This window comes from Anomaloglossus baeobatrachus, chromosome 9 (genome assembly GCF_048569485.1).
Source record: "Anomaloglossus baeobatrachus isolate aAnoBae1 chromosome 9, aAnoBae1.hap1, whole genome shotgun sequence".
In the NCBI taxonomy this organism is placed as follows: Eukaryota; Metazoa; Chordata; class Amphibia; order Anura; family Aromobatidae; genus Anomaloglossus; species Anomaloglossus baeobatrachus.
The window spans coordinates 100,546,167-100,572,341 of NC_134361.1; the positions used below are offsets into that span (position 1 = coordinate 100,546,167).

The 26,175-nt window shown below is 43.5% G+C and overlaps 1 protein-coding gene across 5 annotated transcripts in view; it reads right to left on the reverse strand.

The window, feature by feature from the left end:
- TENM1 (teneurin transmembrane protein 1) overlaps positions 1-26,175 on the reverse strand; it is a 1,354,271-nt gene that overhangs the window by 211,221 nt on the left and 1,116,875 nt on the right. For all 5 annotated transcript variants that reach the window (XM_075323916.1, XM_075323915.1, XM_075323914.1 and 2 more), the window contains one exon: positions 16,554-16,786. In XM_075323916.1, coding sequence (XP_075180031.1) covers positions 16,554-16,786 — 233 coding nt within the window. The remainder of the gene's footprint in view (positions 1-16,553; positions 16,787-26,175) is intronic.

Below are 26,175 nucleotides of genomic sequence, written 5' to 3' on the forward strand. Positions count from 1 at the left end.
CCCCTCGAGCCACCGCGGCTCCAGATCCGAGCCGCTCGGATGCTGCTATGGGGGCGGTACACATGCAGCTTTTCCATGCTGGTCAGGAGAGTCACCAGCCAGAACATGAAGTATTCCAATGTCGCTCTAATTTTTAACAGCCGTCAGACTACACCCTTATTCATATATGTTTGATGACTGGGTGTGGCTTGAAATGGGTGTGGCTTAAAAGGGGTGTGGTTTTAAAAATGGATTGGGCTTCCCTACACACAATCACAGAACCTGTTGTTAAAAATTTGAATCCCACCCCTAGGTAGAGTGAACTGTTTCCTGTTTGTAGGCTGATAGGGAAGAGTATTGATAATAGAAGAAGCTGTGGAAAAACAAAGCGCAATAGGGTCTTACCCTCGTATGTAAGGGTATAGGATAGGGGAGCAATACTACTCACCAAATGTGGTTGTGAGAGTCACAACCACTGTAATCACATGTAAGATTTGACCAAGGCAGCAGCAACCCAAAGCGGCAGATAACAGAGAGAGGTAGAAACCGGGTTCTTCAACGCCGCGCCAATGATCACCAGTCAAAGGATCAGATCAATGAAGCTTTATTATTGCATTGGTCTACGCGTTTCAGGAGCCCTGCTCCCTTCCTCAGGACCACCAAACATAAGCATACATCAAATCAACTGTGACAGATACAAGTATACATTTAAATAGACCATGTGATGTCAAAGCACCACCCAGAAAAAGAAAAAAACGGGCGGGAAAGGGTGTACGATGATCCATGTATGACGCAATCAAGGGAATTGCAAGAAAAAAACCCCAAACATACATTCACATCTACTTCGGACATTCGCGGTGAAATACGGATATAATAATTGGTGTAAAAAATGAAAAAATAAAAAATACATATATATATTTTTTTTATCAAAGAAATTGTGCAGAACCAATAAAATAAACATGTGTATTCTATGACCACCATGGTTTCATATATATATACATATAAAAAAAAAACCATTTATTCGATCAGGTGCAAAGATGACCTAGAACTACTACAGAATTGTAGGCAGCAAACCTCGGTTGTGTATGAATAGGATAAGTGAAGGCACAAAGCCACCACACCAGTAGGAAGTGTGGTTTTAAAGACATCGGGAAGGAACATAAGGCAGGATGGACCCAGAGAGGGAAAAAAAATTATATGTATATACACATAAAGATACAATCAAGTGTTGGAGTCATATCAGAGAAGCTAGAAACCGCTCATGACTTGCATATAGAGAGTGGGTTCAATAAGGTTCACCACCGTGGGAAAAAAAGCAGAGCGGCTGCGCAGGAAGCAAGTGTCAGAATGGGACAGGGGTGAACAGAGTTCAGACCAGTGGGAAAAAAAGATGTGCGCATGCGTTGACCGCAGGCAAACACCGTATATCATCATCCAAGATGGAACTAGTATAGCAGTGGAATCCAAATAATGATAAGCTAATAAGACAAGGACAGAAGTTTGACAATCGCATAGATGGGTAGCAAAAGGATTTATCAATGTGTATTTATAATAAAAACTAACCGGGACGTAAATGTGAATATACAAGTTGTGTATGAATAGGATAAGTGAAGGCACAAAGCCACCACACCAGTAGGAAGTGTGGTTTTAAAGACATCGGGAAGGAACATAAGGCAGGATGGACCCAGAGAGGGAAAAAAAATTATATGTATATACACATAAAGATACAATCAAGTGTTGGAGTCATATCAGAGAAGCTAGAAACCGCTCATGACTTGCATATAGAGAGTGGGTTCAATAAGGTTCACCACCGTGGGAAAAAAAGCAGAGCGGCTGCGCAGGAAGCAAGTGTCAGAATGGGACAGGGGTGAACAGAGTTCAGACCAGTGGGAAAAAAAGATGTGCGCATGCGTTGACCGCAGGCAAACACCGTATATCATCATCCAAGATGGAACTAGTATAGCAGTGGAATCCAAATAATGATAAGCTAATAAGACAAGGACAGAAGTTTGACAATCGCATAGATGGGTAGCAAAAGGATTTATCAATGTGTATTTATAATAAAAACTAACCGGGACGTAAATGTGAATATACAAGTTGCGGACATGGAACATGAAGGAAGGGGAAGAACCAACAAGTGGAAAACATTTAACTGAGAAATAGGTGCATTTGACCGCTACTCTGGATAGCAAGTGAGGACAGAAATAATCGGGGAGTGAGATCTGTGGATGTGCCCTTTCTATCACATAGAAAACCATATAATATAATATAATATATATATATATATATATATATATATATATATATATATATATAAATAAATAAATATATATATAAAAGGAAATTACAATTATTATTTTCTTAAAAATCTAATAGTCAGCAAGGGAGCAATAAATGAACCTATGATCATAAAAAGACCTATAATTAATAATTAACGTATAATATTAAAAATCATCCTAAAAATATATTTATATGAAGTATTAAAAATTAAAAATATATATGGAAATCATTACAATTTATCAATACTATAAAATCACGCAGAATATATAAAAACAACCATAAAAATATAAAAAAACACATTATAAAAACGGGATCCCCTGAATAAAAAACCGGGGGGGAAAAACCCTGGGGGGGGGGGAAGGGAATAACTCCCATAACCCAAAGCAGGGGGGGGGAATTAATCCCCTATTCACCACCTCTGAAACTGTATAACCAAATAGGAAGGAGTAAAATCATGCAATAATTAAGCATATTTAATGAAACAGATCCGTAACCTCATTAAGACCCTGAGGCTTCAGAGTATTCAGTTTGTATATCCAGTATGTCTCCTTTATATTAAGCACCTCAATCCTATTGGGTATATGTGGAGGTATTTGCTCGATGGGGGTTACCTTTAATTTAATTTTTCTAGCATGATATACAGTAGTATGTCGAGATAGGCCATGTAGCATAAAGCCCACCTTAATGTTGTCGGTGGGAGTTAATTCTCTTGTGTAGGGCCTGCGTAGTTCTGCCCACATAACGTTTGTTACAATCACACTCAATAAGGTAGATAACAAAGTCAGTTTGACAAGTGAGGTGTCCTTTAACTGGGAATTCCATTCCCTCAGGATTAAGACCAAAATTCACCCTTCCATGTTAAATATTTTTACAACATAGACAGTTTTTAGCGAAGCATTTGTAAGAACCTTGTGGTTTATTGCTGGTAATGGGACTTTCCATCCCCCTAAGCCTGCTCGGAGCCAGTTGATTTTTCAAATTAGACGCCCTATGGTATGTAACACCAGGATAGAAAGGTAGTACCCCTTTAAGGTAAGGGTCATTGTGTAGTACAGCCCAGTGTTTTTTAAGAATACCTATAATTGAGTTCCCGTCACTACTAAAAGTAGTGAGGAAATGAGCAGAAAATTTATTATTGTCGGTGGCATTTTGTGCCTTAGTAGCCTCGCCCTCTTTCTTACTTATAAGGTCTATTTGTTTGAGATTCCTGTTAGCTTGATAGGCTCTCTTGATGGTGGCTATGGGATATTTCTTATCTATGAACCTTTCCTTTAATACCCGCGCCTGATCTTTAAAGTCATCATCCAGTGTACAATTCTTTCTGATTCTCTGAAACTGGTTCCTGGGTATGTTGAGAAGTCACTTGTTATAGTGGCTACTCGTAAAATCTATGTAACCATTACTATCCACGGGTTTGAAATAAGTTTTTGTGAGGACGGACTCCTTATTATATGAAATGGTGAGATCCAAAAAATCAATGGATTTCTCTCCAATGGTCGGGGAGAATTTTAAGCCCCAATTATTGTTATCTATAACCTCTAGGAATAGTGAGAGATTATTTTCGGTGTTATCCCAGATAATAAATAGATCATCTATGTACCTTTTGTATATCACTATGTGTTTGAAAAATCCAGATGAATAAATATATAAAAGTTCAAACAATCCCATCACCAAATTGGCGAATGTGGGTGAGATCTTGGATCCCATGGCCACTCCACAGCATTGGTGGTATATGGTGTCCTGGAATGTAAAGAAATTATTTTCCAAAATGAACCTCATTCCTTCCAAGATGAAGTTCTTTTGTGATATAGGTAATCTATCATCCATTTCAAGAAATTGTTTGAAACATTCGAGCCCAAGTCTATGGGAAATGTTAGTGTATAATGAGGCGATATCAAGGGTTACAAAAAGAAAACCATTTTTCCACTTGATATCTTTAAGAATGTTGATCAAGTGAGTGGCGTCCCTAAGATAGCTCCTGAGACCAGTAACATGTACTCTCATGATCACATCTATATAGGCTGCCAGATTTTCTGTAAGGGACCCAATCCCCGAAATGATGGGTCTACCTGGAGGATTGAACAAACATTTATGAATTTTGGGAAGATGATAATAGAAGGCTAATCTGGGATTTTTGGTTTCTAGGAATTTTCTCTCATCTTTGTTAAGGACCCCTAACAATGTCGCATTCTGGATTAGGGTTTGATACTTTATAATGGCCTCATTATGTGCTGTTTTGTCCACAACCTCATAATGTATAGAATTGGAGAGCATCCTGACAGCCTCCTGGACATAGACATTCTTGTCCTGTAGAACAATGCCCCCCCCCTTTGTCCGCACTCCTGATGACCACATTAGGGTTATTTTTTAAGGCCAACAGGGCTGAAAATTCTTCCTTAGTTAGATAAGACCTGGGGCGATCCTTATTAATAGTAAGCTTCTTGAAATCTTCTAATACCAGATCATTAAATGTTTTTATGTGATGCCCTATACTTTGTAGGGGATAGAAGTTGGATTTTTCTTTCAGGTCTGTATGAAGAAAATTATCGGCCGCCCTGTTATTTTGAGCAGGATTGGCCTTGTTAATCTGAAAATGTCGAGTGAGAGTAAGTTTTCTGATAAATTTTTGGAAATCTATATAGAGCTCAAATCGGAGACTCATCTGCCTCATCTGAAGATTCTTTTCCCTGAGGAAGGAGGCAGATGAGTCTCCGAAACGCGTTGGAATGATCTAATTAAAAGGACAAATTGTTATATTTATGCTCGTGGTCTCTTAGCGCGGCAAAAAAAACATTTTTCCCCAGTTTTCTAAAGCTGAAAATTTGCTCTGTAATGGGGCCGCTGCTGAACCACCTAAGCGCTCATCCACGTCTGCAAAGGGGTTGTGACTGGCACAACCCTGCCAGGTGAGTGCATTGCTTTTTTCCTTTTTTCACCCTGTAAACTGGGTAAGACCCTATTGCGCCTCTTTCTCTCCTATCACAGCACAAGGGAGGATAGAATGTCCTACAATGGTTTGGTGTAATGGAACATGTAATGGAAGTGATGTGCTGCCACATGGAACCATTAAGTTCCTGCCTCTGGATTTTGCAGAAGATGTATTTTTTAAGTGTTATGCTTGCTAGATGATGTATATATTTCTCACCAGTTAATTCAGTTAATAAAATATTATTTACAGTTAGGTCCAGAAATATTTGGACAGTGACACAATTTTCGCGAGTTGGGGTCTGCATGCCACCACATTGGATTTGAAATGAAACCTCTACAACAGAATTCAAGTGCAGATTGTAACGTTTAATTTGAAGGTTTGAACAAAAATATCTGATAGAAATTGTAGGAATTGTACACATTTCTTTACAAACACTCCACATTTTAGGAGGTCAAAAGTAATTGGACAAATAAACCAAACCCAAACAAAATATTTTTATTTTCAATATTTTGTTGCGAATCCTTTGGAGGCAATCACTGCCTTAAGTCTGGAACCCATGGACATCACCAAACGCTGGGTTTCCTCCTTCTTAATGCTTTGCCAGGCCTTTACAGCCGCAGCCTTCAGGTCTTGCTTGTTTGTGGGTCTTTCCGTCTTAAGTCTGGATTTGAGCAAGTGAAATGCATGCTCAATTGGGTTAAGATCTGGTGATTGACTTGGCCATTGCAGAATGTTCCACTTTTTTGCACTCATGAACTCCTGGGTAGCTTTGGCTGTATGCTTGGGGTCATTGTCCATCTGTACTATGAAGCGCCGTCCGATCAACTTTGCGGCATTTGGCTGAATCTGGGCTGAAAGTATATCCCGGTACACTTCAGAATTCATCCGGCTACTCTTGTCTGCTGTTATGTCATCAATAAACACAAGTGACCCAGTGCCATTGAAAGCCATGCATGCCCATGCCATCACGTTGCCTCCACCATGTTTTACAGAGGATGTGGTGTGCCATGGATCATGTGCCGTTCCCTTTCTTCTCCAAACTGTTTTCTTCCCATCATTCTGGTACAGGTTGATCTTTGTCTCATCTGTCCATAGAATACTTTTCCAGAACTGAGCTGGCTTCATGAGGTGTTTTTCAGCAAATTTAACTCTGGCCTGTCTATTTTTGGAATTGATGAATGGTTTGCATCTAGATGTGAACCCTTTGTATTTACTTTCATGGAGTCTTCTCTTTACTGTTGACTTAGAGACAGATACACCTACTTCACTGAGAGTGTTCTGGACTTCAGTTGATGTTGTGAACGGGTTCTTCTTCACCAAAGAAAGTATGCGGCGATCATCCACCACTGTTGTCATCCGTGGACGCCCAGGCCTTTTTGAGTTCCCAAGCTCACCAGTCAATTCCTTTTTTCTCAGAATGTACCCGACTGTTGATTTTGCTACTCCAAGCATGTCTGCTATCTCTCTGATGGATTTTTTCTTTTTTTTCAGCCTCAGGATGTTCTGCTTCACCTCAATTGAGAGTTCCTTAGACCGCATGTTGTCTGGTCACAGCAACAGCTTCCAAATGCAAAACCACACACCTGTAATCAACCCCAGACCTTTTAACTACTTCATTGATTACAGGTTAACGAGGGAGACGCCTTCAGAGTTAATTGCAGCCCTTAGAGTCCCTTGTCCAATTACTTTTGGTCCCTTGAAAAAGAGGAGGCTATGCATTACAGAGCTATGATTCCTAAACCCTTTCTCCGATTTGGATGTGAAAACTCTCATATTGCAGCTGGGAGTGTGCACTTTCAGCCCATATTATATATAGAATTGTATTTCTGAACATGTTTTTGTAAACAGCTAAAATAACAAAACTTGTGTCACTGTCCAAATGTTTCTGGCCCTGACTGTATTTATGGACTCTGGTCTCTCACTTATCTCTATCTCATAGGGACAAGATGTAGAAAATGGATACAGCAGCCTGTTCAGTCAAACCAACCTAGCAGGGTTAGTAATGGGACACTGCCCTCTGCTGGCCAAAAGAAGAATCGTCTCGGAAAGAAGATATGCCTAGGAATGAAAATCACCTAGGAATGAAAAATCACCTAGAATGAAAATCGAGCCAACAGTTTTTTGGGGGGAGGCTGGTCAGGGAAGGACATGTTCAGAAGGGAGCAGTGACTCAGCAGCAGGGGATAAAATCCCTGGAGGTGACCAGATGGGAAATTTTGGCGCCAAAGGATGTATTGTATGCATAGAGACGTGCATGCAGGGGTGAGTAACATTGCCTCCCCTGCAGAAAAGATGAGTGGCCCCGATCGCTGTGCCAAAACAGTGCTAGTCAAGTAGTGTGCCAGAAGATGACCCTGAGCCCAGACTGCGAGGTAAAGCCATAGGGGTACTTTACACGCTGCAACATCGCTAGGCAGCGACATTTAGTGCTCGCTGCCATAGCGAACATTATCACTACGGCAGCATCACACGCACATACCTGGTTAGCGGCGTCGCTGTGACCACCGAACAATCCCTCCCTCAAGCGGGAGGTGCGTTCAGCATCATAGCGACGTCACTGCAGCGTCACTAAGCGGCCGGCCAATAGAAGCAGAGGGGCGGAGATGAGCGGGACGTAACATCCTGCCCACCTCCTTCCTTCTGCATTGCCGGTGGACGCAGGTAAGGAGATGTTCGTTGCTCCCGCGGTGTCACACATAGAGATGTGTGCTGCTGCAGGAACGACGAACAACATCGTACCGGTGGCTGAAGCGATATTAAGGAAATGAACGACGTGTCAACGATCACCGTTTTGGAACGATTTTGCGATCATTGATCGTCGCTCATTAGTGTTACATGCTGCGATGTCGCTACCGGCGCCAGATGTGCGTTACTAACGATGTGACCCCGACAATATATCGGTAGCGATGTCGCAGCGTGTAAAGTATCCCATAGTAAAGCCATAGACAATTCCTATCAAGACCCCCGCTCCTGCTTGGCCACTACTTAATGCGGGGACTATAATGATATTGTCTCAGATTTAATCCGTTATACAAGTTATTGAATGTTGGCCAGAGAAACTTAAGATATTATTTTGTTGGCATTTAATTATGACTGACATGAAAAGTTGTGGCATTCTATGCAGGGAGACCACTAAATGGAATTTTAAACTTGACTTTTGCTATAAAGGTTTTTTATAGGCTATTTAGTTATTATGAATAGTGCTAAGCTGCAGCACAAGAAAGTAATTACATGTGCAAATTATATACATGCTGCCACGATTTCACCACTCATGGTGTCCTGAGGACACAAAGAGTGACAGCTCAGTCGCCCTATGGAATCAGAGGCGTGCTAGGCTATCAGTATTGTTCATGACAGCTTAGCTACCAAATAATAGGTAAGAGCATGCTGCACTGTCAGTATTGTGAATGACAGCCCAGCCACCCAATTTGGCCTGATGTGCTAGAATTCCTCCAGGTCAGAGGGGGGACTGAAATTTTTAACAACACTTTCCCTGTGTTAAATTAAGGAAGTAGTTTAAAAATCTACAAACCTGCCAAAATCTGTTTTTATGGGCGAGAATCCACTCTTTGGACACAGAAGTGCTTGGGTGGTTTGGCTAAGCTGGGTGGATTCTGGGAGTGTCTACATTTACTATGCAGTTATGTATTCTACTATTTGCTATCATGTAAGAAACACCTAAATTTATGCATAGTAAGTTTACATTTCTGAGGACTGTCAAAGAAATGGTGCTCATTAAAATTTTGGGGAGCTTTGGAAATCACATGCCTGTGTATTTAGTTAACTCTCACGGCACCATAGAATGAATCCCAGAAACTTTTCATTGAAGTGAGAATTACTTCAACACCTGTTTATATTTCAAAACCATGGCAATTTTAAAACTACACGTTAGTGTAACTAAACGTAAAGGAGTTTAAGCCTTCTTACCCTGCTAATTCTTTCACTGCTAGTCTCATTGCCTTCTGTCAAGAACCAGTTGTTCCAGTCAAACGGTCAGGCAGTTCTTAACTTTGCATATCGTATTAAAGGGTTTTTCTACAATTTTGAAAAATTAGTGCTAAAGAAACCCTGCTCACCACTAGGATCACAAAAGCATTTGGTGTGTGAGGCAGCATCACCAAAGTAGAACATAGGGGGTAACAAGGCACCACAGAAGGCCAATGAAGCTTTCAGAGTGATGGCTGAAAAGGTACCAAAGTGAGACCTGGCAATTGGTCAGTCAGAACTCCTGACCTTTTTTTTTGCCTTCTGACCCACTGCTTGCCGGCCCTCACTGAGCCTGTAGATTTTTTTCTCTTTATGCTGTTACTAATCAGACTAATTTTAATTGATATTTTGATAGAGCTGACTATTAGAAATGCAGAGATATCAAATGTGTGTATGTCTTAATTTTTAATAGGGCAAAAAGGGGGTGGTTTGAACTTATGTATTTTTTTCATATTTTTAAAAACCTTTTTCTCTTCACGTTTTATTGTATATGTTAGTATTTGTTAGTTCCTTAGGGGACTTGAAGTGGCGATCGTCTGATCGCCTGTCCTATACAAAGCTGTGCATCAGCATCAGCACCGCTCTGTATAGCAGAAATCACAATCTCCTATGAATGCTGGCCCTGACTTTCACAGGAGCATTGTAATGACACACACAGGGATCATCAGCAGACCCCTAGCGGTCATGGCAACCCATCGGCGCCTTGCGATCACGTCACAGACGCATCAATGAGCAAATGGAATGACGCTACCCTTCTACCAGTGCATGTTAAATACTGCTGTGAGAGATTGACAGTCACAGTCAACAGGTTAGCAGCTACGGGCGGAGATGCACTCAACCCACGCCTGTAATAGCCGGATGTTGGCTGAATAACACAGCCAATGTCTCCTGGGAAATATGCGGGTTCGGCATTCGCGACTGCACCAAAGTCACAGACATGACATATGACATACATGTACGTCCTTTGTGATGAAGGGGTGAAAGGGGTTGTGCGGTCTAAAATGACAAGTCTGCAGTCACTGTGTATCACTCCATGTGACTACAGACTTGTGAATCCTTATGTCGCATACACTGTGAGCTGTGAGGATGTTGCGGTGTCATGGTGGTCATGTAGCAACGAGTTTGCGATATGCAGGCTCCCGGACATAATCCAACTAAATGGCTGTGGCCTCACTGAATGCAAGAATATTGCATGATACTAGAAAGAGTTAGATTCTCTCCGGGAGTCTGTGCAGTTCCCTGCTCTGACACCAGAGAATCCTCGCGAGGATTCACAAGTCTGCAGTCACACAGGGGAACACAGAGCAATTGCAGACTTGTCATTATAAAAAGGACAACCCTTTTAAGGCAAGTAGGAGAAAGTCGTTATCTTATATGTAGACCTCTCACCTGCCTTTCCTGTCTGTCTCCTACCTCAGTCGCTCTTCTTTCCTGCCTGTCCCTTGCTTCTCTTCTTTCATGTCTGTCTCTTGTGTCTCCTGTCTGTCTCATGTGTCTCCTGCCTGTCTCATCACTCTCTTATATTCTGCCTGTCATATCTCTCTCTTCTTTCCTGTCAGTCTCTTGTATTTGCTGCCTGTTTCTTGTCTGTCTCATATTTCATGCCTGTCTGTTGTGTCTCCTGGCTCTTTCTGTCTTTTGTTTCCTGTCTGTATCTTATTTCCTACCTGTATCTTGTCTCCTGTTGTCTAAAGCTGGGTTCACACTAAACGACAGCGACAACGACGTCGCTGTTACGTCACCATTTTCGGTGACGTAACAGCGACCTTGTAAGTCGCTGTTATGATCGCTGCTTAGCTGTCAAACACAGCAGAAGCAGCGATCATAACGTCGCTGTGTTACATGTTCAGAGAGCAGGGAGCCGCGCTTAGCGCTGGCTCCTTGCTCTCCTAGGTACAGTACACATCGGGTTAATTAACCCGATGTGTGCTGCAGCTACATGTCACAGTGCAGAGAGCAGGGAGCCGCGCGCACTGCTTAGCGCTGGCTCCTTGCTCTCTTTGCTACAGTATACATCGGGTTAATTACCCGATGCATACTGCAGCCACATGTCACAGTGCAGGAGCCGGCGCTGGCAGCAAGAGCGGAGGCTGGTAACAAGCGTAAACATCGGGTAACCAGGGAAAGGACTTCCCTTGGTTACCCGATGTTTACGCTGGTTACAGCTTACCGCAGCTGCCAGTGCCGGCTCCTGCTCGCTTCATTTCGTCGCTCTCTCGCTGTCACACACAGCGATGTGTGTGTCACAGCGGGAGAGTGACGACGAAAAAATGAAGCTGGACATTCAGCAATGACCGGCGACCTCACAGCAGGGGCCAGGTCGTTGCTGGATGTCACACACAGCGACAGCGACGGGACGTCGCTGCAACGTCACCGAAAATGGTGACGTAGCAGCGACGTCGTTGTCGTTGTCGCTGTGTGTGACACCAGCTTTACTCTCTGTTGTCACTTTAGCTATCTTATCTCACTCTCCAACTCTATTCTTTTGCCTCTGTCTCCCTAGCTGTCTTTGGCTCTGCCCCTTATAGTTAGCCCTGCCCCTTCATGTTGCTTCACAGCCTGCCTGACTTCCTGCTGTGACGCTGTATGAACGGAGGGCTCTACTGCTTAGCTCTGCTCTCCACTGACTGCAGGTGTGTCAGGACACTCCTGATAGTTTGCAATCAGCGGTGAGTGCCATTTCTCAGGGAACAACACAGTCAGCGCTCTTGATGCAGGAGGAGTGTGCCGTCCCCTGAGAAACAGTGCCAGATCGGGGCACTTCCTCTTGCCAACTCTGCAAACTGGCTATGATTTCAATAACTGGTTCGGAAGAATCGTTAAGAACCGGTTGAGTCCCACCCATGCTCCAGGTGTTGCTCATATGAGGTGGTGGAGGTTACATCGGTACTGTTGGGCTCTAGCAACTGGAAGTCCCTGTTGGCCCTTGCCAAAAGACTTTTTAATAGGTCTTGTGGTGCAGTCAGAACTCTGGAAGAGCTGCAGAAGTGAGGACATATGAGGGAGAGTTCTGTGATGTCCTCCTGAATGCGCTGCCCTTTATGTACCAGAGACTGTCCAATGAATCGTAGAGACCCTTTCCAGTTCCAGTAACATCTGCTTAAAAGAGAGAGTGCCTTTTGGGGAGGACTAAACTTGGATGCAGAGATTGATTCCTCAGAAGACATCTGTTTTGACTCGTGAGGAAGGCTTCCTTGTCATCTAACTTTTGATCCATGCTAAAAGGGACAAGTTCATCACCCCTTCCTTGTCCACTCAGCTAACAGTTGAATGTACTACCAGCAAACTTGGCACCAAAAGTAGCTAGTTACGCCAAAATCTTGTATGACTAGAACTTTGGGACCTCAAAGCTAAGTGCTCACAGTTAAAGACACTTTCGTCTATTTTTTAACTAAATCTGCTTTTGAAGTAACTGGGAGAAAAAGGGTGGATTAGAGATTGATTAAGTTTGTGAACTTGTACTGCACCACAGCAGGACCAACTCGTGCACTCGTATTATTACACTATTCTTGTAGATTAATAATACAGCTATCGCAATAGCAATGATCAGACAAGTTATAGAGATTTTGCTAGAACATCCTGGACCTAAATCGTTGTGTAGTATAGAGGTCTTAGTCAACAGTGACTAGGTGTAGGTGACATTTTTTTGTTTACTTTTCATACTTTAAGAAGCATTTAAGAGGTATTTGAGTCTCACTGCTGTGAAGTTTTTCTGTATACATTTCTTTGTGCTTTTGGAGAAATTTGAACCTCACTGCTAGTAAAGAAAAGTCCTCCGGTAATTTGCCTGGTCTCGTTCCTTATCCACGGTCCGCTGTATTCTAGGTAGGGCACCCCAGTACATGGTCTACACCCACTCAGGGTGGTTAACTGGCATTTTAGCTGGCTGAGAATGGTCATACCACTGCCAGTTGTAGCTTTGCATGGTGGTGTGTGTCCCTAGTGCTAAATTTCTGCTATTCTGATCTTTGTAACCTGACCTTTGACTTTGTATTTTGACTATTCGCTTGTATTGCTCCCTTGCCTTTGATGTATTCTGACCCCAGACTTTGCCTTCTGACCATTCTTTTGCCTTACAAGTTTTGCCTATGACGTGCTGTCCTGGTAATTGATCCAAGACTTTCTGAATCCTGGAGAATCACCGGCAGGAGCAGTTAGGTTATACTCGGAGCTAGGAGAGACTAGCAGCACAGGCAGATAGTTAGCAACTACCTGCCGAGAGGTGCTTAGCCACAATTCAAAAATTCCCACATAACCCCTTTAAGTTTGATCTGGTGAAGGAAAAAAATCACTTGCAGATCACAAATTCCATATCAAATTTAGATTCCTTTGCAATACAAAGGGAAAAATCTGCAGGAAGAATTGACGTTATGGATTTAAAATCTTCAGGTCAATTAACTTATGGATATTCTTCTGAAACGTGTGGGTGAGATGTTCATGTATAAGGATGAGGGTTGTTAAAAATGTATCCACTTTGCTGCAACTGTATTCCCCTGCAGATTATCCTCCTGAGAATCCGAACACAAAGCATTTCTACTACATGTGGATGTAAACTCAATGTGGAAGCACAATTGCATGGATTTGGTCCAGGCACTAGACTGTATGCAATACATCACATGAAGTTATTCATTTAACTTGAATTTACATTTTGTTGGATGATTTTCAAGTTCTAAATAAATATTAATTATCTCGTCTTTGATTGTGATTTATTGACGAACATATTTCTCACGTCTGCACACCCAGGGAATAGTTAATTATGCTCCGAAGTTTATACAAGTCTAATTAAAATATGATTTTTGTGTAATCGCCTTTCTTAGATTGATTTGTAAATTGTTACAATTGCTACAATATTTAATTAGATATTACCGTAAGGACAAACAAGGCAAGCTGGAAGTTCACACTAATGTCATTTTTAGGACAATTGAAGTTTTTGATCGCATATGATTAAATACAACTACTTTTTCATGGTGACAACTCCTAAAAAATAATTTACATTATAGATCAAAATATAATTAAAAAGGAACTGGTCACTCGATTTACGCTGCCCAAACCATGGGCAGTACAAGTCAAATCCTGGCATGCACGATTACAACCAGGTATATTTTTCTATGAAATGCTTTGGTGCAGAGGAAATATAATTTGAAAAACCAGACGGTGACGATAGGGAGACATGAATTCAGGCCGGCATCACTCTTAACACAGCTCAAGATGATTGATAAGTCTATTGCTAAGCACACATTGAAGGGACCTGTCAGTCAAATGGAACCCCATGGGTTAGAGTCAGACTAGTGTTCTCTCTCGCTGTTGTCCCCTTCTGGTTCATACAGATTATGTTTCTTCTGAAACATCAGAAAATATGTGCACATGGCCCGGCAACACTGCGTCCTGGACACAGTGTCAGCCCTCCTGTGGGGCTGCAAGTTTTGTCTGCAGGAGACCAAGCTGCCCGTGCCCATGACCAGGGTTCAGGCTGCATCGGACTATCGCTGTATTCTGTCCGTGGAGAATACTTGCGTCTCCGTAGCATAAATTAACATGCTGCGGCTTGTCAGATTACGTTGTGGGAAAAAAAACACAGTGTGCATGGAATTTCTATAAATCCCATCCTTTGTGCTTGTACTGTAAAACGCAGCGTTTTTGACACAACAAAAACACGCCGTGTCTCAAATGTTGCAAATCCTGATCATGTGCACTGATCCTAATATACCTGGTTGGCATACAACTAGGCTCTGTTTCGTTCTGTCCATGGTTTTGGCAGCATGAATCGAGTGACTGTTTACATTTACAGGGTTAGTCATACAATCTATATAGGAACTTATATGACATTCCATGCTCAGTGGTCTAAAAGATCATTTCCATCAATATGATTGTAGCAGGAGAAAATTATTTTTTTGCCAGGTCCATGGGTCTTTTATCTGGCTATACAGATGCTCAAAACAGACAATATGAGGACTTTCAGATGTTCAAAATGTTGCAGCTATGCTACAATTTTCCATGAAAATCTCATGACTAAATTAAAGCTCCCTTCCTAATGCAGTTTGCCCTGTCTAGGTGATCTATACTATTTTAAGGTGCCTTGGCAGTGTGGAGTTGATCTCGGATATGACACCACAGCTAAAGTTCTTATTGATAAGTAGGGGCAAGTAGACAAGTGTACGTAGCCTGACAACAATTCCATAAGTAAATTAAGGTCTTTTGTGTCTGTCTAAAGATCTTGAAATGCCATAAGACGTTTCTTTCAGATGTGGAATAACGACCAACAATCCTTTTGAGTGCCAAGAGATGGCATTTTACTCCCTTTAAAAAAACATCTACAGATGTATGCAAACAGAGAGGAAGAGGAGGAAAAGATCAGGGAATTTAATATCACCCAGTCAACCGGTGTTTTATATTGCATTGACAACCGCTAAGCAGTTGTCCACAATCAAGGTCTGTTCTTTTTGGAAAAGATACTAGTTTGGCTTTATACCCTAAGCCATATGGAAAGGTTCTTTAAAGGGAACGCTACCTTCAATAGGTGGTACTAAAGACCCGATTCACTTCCCCAATATAGAAACTTTTTGCACATTTTATTTACCAGGGCTAGCATTCTCCCTATGCCACCGGGGCACTCTCCTTGAAGGGACTGTTCGAGAAGTTATTCAAGGTGGCAATTGTCACCTATTTCAGGCTGCAACCCACTCTAGGCATACACTAGGATGTGTTGCAGCCTGAAAAAACACTGCTCGAGACGTGTCTCAACTGAGGAACAGAATCGTGAACAAGTATAACTTTTGTGCTTAATCTGTCTGACAATTTACATTGGAACATGGACCAGGAAGCTACAGCTACAACCCGTTCTGTGTGACTCTGTGATTGCTGTAAAGTTTAAAAAATGGAGACGTGAGGTTGGCTGAGCGGCTTTTGTGTTTCTGGTGCATGTCCCTTTGGTAACTCTTGTCGGGCTGAATGAGCAAAAATGTTATGTTTCTTCACAGTTATGCTCCTCAGCCTGTCACTGGAGACATATGTCTTGAGTGGTGATTCTTCAAGCTGCAAGCCATCCTAGTTCATGCCTACGGGGGTTACAGTCTGACATATGTGATTGTGGTTATCTTAGATAATTTGTTGGAGAAGCCCTTTAAGGATATTCTTTTACCTTCTAGGGAAGGGAATATTCCTAGATGATCTGAAGATACACCTAAGTTAGTAAATATTGATGGTAGAATATCTTAACCATGAAAAGCAGCTTAGAAAAAATATTAAAGATCTTCTCATCTCTATTAGGAGCCATTTCAATTTGATACATTACCAAAATCATAATTTCATATCATAAAATAGTAATTGGAGCACTTCTGTCAATGTGTGAATTTGAAATCACTTTTATTTGTCACTTTACCTCTTGGACTGTTAAGTGAAGCTTCATTCGCGTTTTCCCCATCTCCGCAGTGGCTTTGGTCAAATGGGAGACATTGATCTCCTGTCCCAGCTACCACTTCAAAGTTCTTTGACAGCTCCTTAACGTCAGAAAGAGATTTCACTCTGTAGACCTTCCTGGTATTGGTATCCGATAAGTACAAAGATTCAGAAGAAGGATCCACGGCCAAGTAATACTTATGTGCTGGACTGGTGCTGGAAGAGAGAATATAATAGATTACCTCTTACACCATCTACATATCTCAGTCACATATAAGATATTTCTTTACAGTGTCTTGGCCTATATTTGTGATGACAGATATGTGTTACTTGTGTGTTTTCTTATTACTTATGAATTACTTAATTGTCTAATCAGATCAGCCATTCATAGATTAAAATGGTATCATTATAATCACAATGTATGTATCATTTTCTTTATAATGAGGATCAGGGAGCAGATAGCTTATTCTGCTATTTATTTATAAAACCCATTTTTAGTGGAGATCATTGTAGGGATTATGTTACCACCTCATAATTAAAATGAGCTGATCAAAGTCTCAGGCATGTGCAGCTTATACGCTAGAATTAAATGGGTTCTGCTAAATAAATAGGAAAAAAAAGAAAGACTGAAGGAAATGACATTATAAATTCTTAAATACCTTTAATAAGCAATTCACAATTGCACTGTCTAGCGAGGTAATCACTATAACATTTAAATAGCCGATGCCTTGCTAAACTAACATAAACTTGTCCTAGACTGTTAATAGGACAGAGACTTATGAGAATGTGCAGTAGGACGCTCCTCCATCCTCCTTTTATGTGTAGAAAAATGTACTGCCAGTCAATATACTCATTATATATTGCATACAGGGGTACTGATGTAAGAAGAAGCTGCTCACACTGCTATTCACCATGTGTTTCTGATCTAATGCTGGAGATACCAGTGGTGCAGAGGTAAGACGAGGCTGATCACACTGCTATTCACCATGTCTTTCTGATCTAATGCTGGAGATACCAGTGGTGCAAATGTAAGAAGAGGCTGCTTACACTGCTGTCCACCCAGTCTGTCTGATCTAATAGTAGATATACCAGTGGTGCAGCGAAAAGAAAAGACTGCTCACACTGCTGTCCACCCTGTCTATCTTATCTAATACTGGATGTTCTGGCATCAGCATTTAACCTGTGTTTTTTCATTGTTTGCTTTGCTGTACATCTATGTTCCTTTACTAGGTTGCACTTTAGCTCCCTCTAGTGACCAAATTTTAGTAGCACCAGCCTTGCATTTCATGTTTCCTTTCTCCTCCCCCTTGTGGTACATTTTGGTTAGGAAGTCTCCATTTCCTGATAACTCACAAACCAAGGACATTCTCCATTTTATCCCCTGTGTGATAGCATTGCTGGTAAGGAAATATATGTTTTTTGTTGCCATCTGTAGCTCTGGACTCTCACCATGTTAGATAGCTGCATGTATTAAGTTAGGTTTAAGCTGACTTTACATTTGTATGTATATTGTCAGACTTCTGTATGTATGTTCCCTGTTATAGTATACACATGTCAATTGTACATATCTTATTGTTCCAGTTTCACCTAACAAACATCTACTAATTTCAATAAATACAGACTTCCTTCAAGCAACAATCTCCTTATTGCTATAGTGGATAAAGGTATAACTGCTTGTCAATCTTCATATGCCCCAGGGTCCATATAAGGGGGACAGAACAGTGAACAGCAGCTATCCAGATAGTGGGATTCAAGACACCGGCTACCCAGAGACTCCGTACAGCTACAGCAATCTCTGCACAGCCAACCATACCCCTAAAGGCAACATGTCCCACTACTCCTCGTATAGTACAAGATCTGTAGCTTCTTCAGTATCTCCTCAAAGACATCTATTAGCAGTGCTGTTGCTATTGCCACGCAAAAGCTGAAGCCGCCAAAATGCGAGTAACATTCACTGACCATAAGATACAGCTAAAATTAGAGAAAGGTGAACAAGAGGGAAGGTCGCAAATCAAGAAAGCGCCTTGGGAAAGCACGCTTGTATGTAGAAAAAGCTGGACAAGAGGGAAGGTCGCAAAGTGAGAAAGCACGCCTAGATGTAGAGAAAGCTGAATAAGAGTGAAGGTCACAAATGGAAAAAGCGAGCCTGGATGCTGCCATAGAAAAACTAGCAGCAGAAAAAAAAGCCGCATGCTGCTCTAGCTGAAGCAGAGTCCCTAGAAGCCGTGCAGAACACTGAGCTGCAAAGACAAAACAGCATGCTGAGCCTGAAGTTTATACCAGAAGATCCATTACAATGCACATCTCAGTACATTAACGGACTTCCTGATTTAAACTGTGATCCTGAACCAGTATCAAAATGAGAATGTGATATCTCAGGTGAAACAAACAGCATTCAACATGGGGCTCGACTCCAGGACAGATATAAAGTTGAAAACATCACGCAAGACATCTCTGCTGATGACAACCTTGCCACCCATCAGGTGACAAATTACCATGCTGACATGCTGCATGTCAGACCAAAGCAATACAACACTGGCTGGCACCACCCAGAGGATCATTTATGTGACATGAACTAGTCGCTGAGGGGCTTTTAAAATTCAATGACCAAGCTGAAGGCTACAGGACCTGGAAAGCTTCCTTCCAATTTATCACTAGAGACTTTGGGATGCTACAGAGAGAAGAACTAGACCTCTTAGTCAAATACCTGGGAGAAGAGTCAGGCAAACACGCAGCAAGGATCAGAGACATTAATATACAGTTAGGTCCAGAAATATTTGGACAGTGACACAATTTTCGCGAGTTGGGCTCTGCATGCCACCACATTGGATTTGAAATGAAACCTCTACAACAGAATTCAAGTGCAGATTGTAACGTTTAATTTGAAGGTTTGAACAAAAATATCTGATAGAAATTGTAGGAATTGTACACATTTCTTTACAAACACTCCACATTTTAGGAGGTCAAAAGAAATTGGACAAATAAACCAAACCCAAACAAAATATTTTTATTTTCAATATTTTGTTGCGAATCCTTTGGAGGCAATCACTGCCTTAAGTCTGGAACCCATGGACATCACCAAACGCTGGGTTTCCTCCTTCTTAATGCTTTGCCAGGCCTTTACAGCCGCAGCCTTCAGGTCTTGCTTGTTTGTGGGTCTTTTCGTCTTAAGTCTGGATTTGAGCAAGTGAAGTGCATCCTCAATTGGGTTAAGATCTGGTGATTGACTTGGCCATTGCAGAATGTTCCACTTTTTTGCACTCATGAACTCCTGGGTAGCTTTAGCTGTATGCTTGGGGTCATTGTCCATGTGTACTATGAAGCGCCGTCCGATCAACTTTGTGGCATTTGGCTGAATCTGGGCTGAAAGTATATCCCGGTACACTTCAGAATTCATCCGGCTACTCTTGTCTGCTGTTATGTCATCAATAAACACAAGTGACCCAGTGCCATTGAAAGCCATGCATGCCCATGCCATCACGTTGCCTCCACCATGTTTTACAGAGGTTGTGGTGTGCCTTGGATCATGTGCCGTTCCCTTTCTTCTCCAAACTTTTTCTTCCCATCATTCTGGTACAGGTTGATCTTTGTCTCATCTGTCCATAGAATACTTTTCCAGAACTGAGCTGGCTTCATGAGGTGTTCTTCAGCAAATTTAACTCTGCTCTATTTTTGGAATTGATGAATGGTTTGCATCTAGATGTGAACCCTTTGTATTTACTTTCATGGAGTCTTCTCTTTACTGTTGACTTAGAGACAGATACACCTACTTCACTGAGAGTGTTCTGGACTTCAGTTGATGTTGTGAACGAGTTCTTCTTCACCAAAGAAAGTATGCGGCGATCATTCACCACTGTTGTCATCCGTGGACGCCCAGGCCTTTTTGAGTTCCCAAGCTCACCAGTCAATTCCCTTTTCCTCAGAATGTACCCGACTGTTGATTTTGCTACTCCAAGCATGTCTGCTATCTCTCTGATGGATTTTTTCTTTTTTTTCAGCCTCAGGATGTTCTGCTTCACCTCAATTGAGAGTTCCTTAGACCGCATGTTATCTGGTCACAGCAACAGCTTCCAAATGCAAAACCACACACCTGTAATCAGCCCCAGACCTTTTAACTACTTCATTGATTACAGGTTAACGAGGGAGACACCTTCAGAGTTAATTGCAGCCCTTAGAGTCCCTTGTCCAATTACTTTTGGTCCCTTGAAAAAGAGGAGGCTATGCATTACAGAGCTATGATTCCTAAACCCTTTCTCCGATTTGGATGTGAAAACTCTCATATTGCAGCTGGGAGTGTGCACATTCAGCCCATATTATATATATAATTGTATTTCTGAACATGTTTTTGTAAACAGCTAAAATAACAAAGCTTGTGTCACTGTCCAAATATTTCTGGACCTAACTGTAAACCATCTTGAGCTTGGCCTCAAAATGATCTGGAGTAGGCTGGATGAGTGTTATGGCTCAGCAGAGGCAATAGAAAGAGCCTTACCCCAAAGAATCGATGACTTCCCCAAAATATCTAACAAAGGTCTTCAGAAACTCCGAGAACTAAGCGACCTGCTAATAGAAGTCCAAGTTGCTAAATGTAAAGAGGACCTGCAGGGACTTGCATTCCTTGACACAGCCAGAGGTGTTAACCCTATAGTTTAAAAATTGCCCTACAATCTGCAGGAGAGATGGCTCATACATGATTCCACGCACAAATACAAAACACAGTGTTCCATTCCCTCCCTTTTCTGTTTTTGTAGAATTTGTGCACCAACAAACAAGGATTAGGAGCAACCCCAGCTTTGACTTTACAGTGTCATATGCCACGCCATTGCCAGCTCCTAATCTAAGCAAGACGTCGGTAGCAGAACACAAGACTAATGTTTCTTCTTTAGGTTCTGTTCACAGGTCTGCCGGTGACTCCCAAGTGGAGATGAAGATGCAGGACCCCAGCAAGCAGTGCCTACTCCATAAGAAGCCTCATTCACTCCTGAAATGCAGAGCCTTCAGAGGGAAACCCATGCTAGATCGCAATAGCTTCCTGAAGGAAAACGGTATCTGCTACAAGTGCTGCTCATCTGCAGCTCATCTCACCAAGGATTGCAAGGTCAGTGTAAAATGCAAAGAATGTGGCACCACAGACCACAACATGGCTCTACACCCTGGCCCAGCTCAATGAAGTACACAAAACACTTCAACAGACAGTGAGAATGGCAAGGAGGAAAGGAACACCGCTACAAGTGCACCAGAGATCATTTCGCAATGTACAGAAGTTTGCAAAGGGACCATAGACAGTAGGTCCTGTTCTAAGAAATGCCTCATCAGGGTCTATCCAAAAGGTCAAAGGGACAAGGCCATAAAACTGTATGCTGTATGCCATCCTGGATGATCAAAGAAACAGATCCTTTGCTAGATCAATGTTCTTTGACCTATTCAGTATTACAGATCCAAGCATCCTCTACTCCTTAAAAATGTGTGCATGCACTGTGATAACGGCAGGCAAGAAAGCTATTGACTACTAAATCGAGTCCTCAGATGGACAGTTCCCTGACAACAGATCCGAAATTGCTACTCCAGATGTAACAATCCACCATGCTCACTTAAAACATAAAGCACACCTTATTCTGGAACTTGACCAACGGGCCCAGATTGTTACGAATCGGCGCTAACATAGCCGCAAGCAGCCTGCTGCAGTTCCTGTTGCGCCCAGGTGCCGACTGCCATTTTTGGCAGTGCCTCGGGTCGTCCAGTGTTTCGCCTAGAGAGCATGCTCAGCCTGATAGTGCCATTTCTGAGGCCAAGTCCTCGATTCAGGCTACTGAGCATGCTCCTACACTTAGTGCGAAAAGCCTCTTTGCACAGGTTCTTGGACATCGTGCCGTGTCTAAGTCCTGTGTTGTGCCTAGTGAGCATGCTCAGGCAGATAGTCTGATTTCCGAGACTACTGTTCAGGCTACTGAGCATGCTCAGGCACTTAGTGCATCAGAGGCTAGGTCCGGTAAGGACCTCACTGGGCATGTCCGGAAAGTGGCAGGCTCTGATAGGCCGACACACATCAGGTGTCCTAATGATGTGGCTACTCCAGACTGGCTTGCAGAGGCCCGCACCTTTGACACGACAACTCACCATTGGTCGTCAGACGATGACTGGTGAAGTGTTTGGGGCGTGGCTGCCATGAGGTCATCAATGACGTGCGGTTCCGGATAGGCCACTGGTGACGTTACTGATGACATGGCACTCTGCTATTGGACCCTGGAGGTGCCATTGTGGTCCATTCTGGGTTTGGGGCGGACCCAGGTTATAAAAGGGGCTGGAGACAACATGGAGGGGCGCAGTCTTCACATTTGCTCAGACAGAGCACACCTCCATGTTAGAGCCTTATTGCGGCATAAGCCAGTGTTTGGAAGCGGTAGGTAGGGTTAGGCGTCCGGGGCTTGTCATGCCAAGACTCCCGTGGCTGAGCACGTAAGGGTCAGGCGCTGGGCTTCCACCTCCTACCATCCAGTCCTGCTTGTGCAGATCAGTAGAGTCAACTGGGCTGCGGCTGCTGCGCCTCCTGTCCGATTGTGCCCCCTACGCACACGGACAACGCACCTGCTGCGCCACTTGTCCGGTTGTGCCTCCTACGTGCACGGAGAGCATACTCCAGGACCCTGTGGAGTTAACAGGGTGTTCCTGGATTAGGTGTGAATCTATTGTCCTCCTTGGCTTCCCAGACAATGCTACTGGTGTGATGTCTTGGCCTGACGTGTCCTCTACACACGTGGCTATTCGCGTAGTAACCAGAAACACTAATCGGAGGACCGCTCGGCCTGTCGTGTCTGACACACGTGGCCGACAGGGCACTGTCGCAGCGGTATTCTCGGTCAACGCTACCTGATCACCATCTGGCCTGATGTGTTCTCTACACACGTGGTCAGGATTGCGCCAATTCCACTGAAACGCTAACTGGGTTGTCGTCCGGTCTGACGTGTTCCTACACACATGACCAGTTCCCAGGTTCCCTGGGTTATCTCAGAGCCATCCAGCTCTATAGTGTCCGCCTAAAGGCCCCGTCACACTAAGCAACATCGCTAGCAACATCGCTGCTAACGAACAACTTTTGTGACGTTGCTAGCGATGTTGCTGTGTGTGACATCCAGCAACAACCTGGCCCCTGCTGTGAGGTCGTTGGTTGTTGCTGAATGTCCTGGGCCATTTTTTAGTTGTTGCTGTCCCGCTGTGAAGCACAGATCGCTGTGTGTGACAGCGAGACAGCAACAACTAAATGTGCAGGCAGCAGGAGCCGGCTTCTGCGGAGGCTGGTAACCAATGTAAACATCGGGTAACCAAGAAGCCCTGTCCTTGGTTACCCGATATTTACCTTTGTTACCAGCCTCCGCCGCTCTCACTGTCAGTGCCGGCTCCTGCTCTGTGCACATGTAGCTGCAGGACACATCGGGTTAATTAACCCGATGTGTGCTGTAGCTAGGAGAGCAGGGAGCCAGTGCTAAGCAGTGTGCGCTGCTCCCTGCTCTGTGCACATTTAGCTGCAGCACACATCGGGTAATTAACCCGATGTGTGCTGTAACTAGGAGAGCAGGGAGCCAGCGCTCAGTGTGCGCTGCTCCCTGCTCTCTGCACGTGTAGCTCCGTGCGCTGGTAACCAAGGTAAATATCGGGTTGGTTACCCGATATTTACCTTAGTTACCAAGCGCAGCATCTTCCATGCGGCGCTGGGGGCTGGTCACTGGTTGCTGGTGAGCTCACCAGCAACTCGTGTAGCGATGCTCCAGCGATCCCTGCCAGGTCAGGTTGCTGGTGGTATCGCTGGAGCGTCGCAGTGTGACATCTCACCAGCAACCTCCTAGCAACTTACCAGCGATCCCTATCGTTGTTGGGACCGCTGGTAAGTTGCTTAGTGTGACTGGACCTTAACCTTCAGGTGCCAGCAGCTCCTTTGTCATCTGGAGCACGGTGTGCCCCGACTGGCGATTAGGATATATACCCCCTGGTCCTAATCTGCTGGTCTCCCCGTAACACAGATAATACTGCTGCTGGGAAGAGATATCCTACATGTATATAAAGTAAGAAGTCACATCAATGGGTCCAGTAATGTTCCCTACACCCAAAAGCTAGACCTAGGATGGGTCATAATAGGAGACATATGTCTGGGAGGCCTACACGCTCCCTCCTCCATAAGCAGCATGCTGACAAATAATCAGGAGAATGGTCGTAAAACTCTATTCCAACCTTGTAACAACAAATTTCACCTCAAAGAACTGACACACAACTTTGAGCTATCCAACCACCTAACAAACTGTAATGATAACAGTATGCTGTCAGGAAGCTACGAGGATTAGTTAGGGTGTGCAGTCTTCCAGAGAACTAAACACGACAATCAAGCAACAATGTTTATAGACGACAAGTTGTTCTTAGAGATAATGGACAAGGGACTTGTTAAATTGAACCTGTCACCAAATTTGGTGACTATAAGCTGCGGCCACCACCAGTAAGCTCTTACTGTATATACAGCATTCTAACATGCTGTATATAAGAGCCCAGGCCGCTGTGTAGAACGAAAAAATGATTTTAAAATACTTACCTAAACGGTCGGTTCAGTGCAGATGGGTCAAATAGGGTCAAATAGGTGGCTCTGTTCTTTGGGTGCGGCGCCTCCTCTTTTGGCCATCTTTATCTTCCTTCTTCTGAAGCCAGGGTGCATGACGCATCCTACGTCATGTACACGGTCCTGCGCAGGCCAAAAGAGGAGGTGCAACACCCAGAGAACAGAGCCAACCATTTGACCCATCTGCACCGAACCGACCGTTTAGGTAAGTATTATAAAGTCATTTTTTCGTTCTACACAGCGGCCTGGGCTCATATACACAGCATGTTAGAATGCTGTATATAAGAGCCCACTGGTGATTGCCACAGCTTATAGTCACCAAATCTGGTGACAGGTTCCCTTTAAGGACGAGACCAACAGCTGGGTTGCACCTCTTCCCTTCAGAACCCAGAGACCATTACTACTGCCCTCATCATCCTCCCGGGGCCGACTCCACCTGTGGGGAGCAGAAACACCTCAGCTGCTACTACCATCCACCCCGGAAAACAGCGACAGCAGCGGCAGCTAATTACCTGGCCGCATACTGCAGGTGGCATCATGAAATCAACCTCCAACATCATCCATAACCATCCCCTCTTTTATTGTACACCTCGGGACCACAAAAGTGGGCAAAAGGGCCACCCCGTGATATCCCCAAACCCGACATTACCATGCCCGGCGACAAGTAATTTAACCCTTGCCCCATGGGTGCTACAACTTGGCGTCACAAACAGGATAACGTGCCCAGGCCAAATGGGTACTGTGCGCCTTACAGAACTGTGTTAAATTGTATTTATTGAAAAGTCGCCATTGCAGTGCAACAAACGGTGCAAGAATGCCCGCCCTTCATAAGTTGGCAGGGAGAGTGGTGAGAAAATCAAGGTCCGTCCCCTCCCATGCAAGGGAGAAGGAGAAAAAAAACTAACAGGAAATGAGTCGGATCTTGGCGCTCAAGCAAGACGGACGTACCGGGACCACCTGAGGCGCAGGGTGTCAGCAATGGCAAGCCTTGGCCATCATGGGGCAA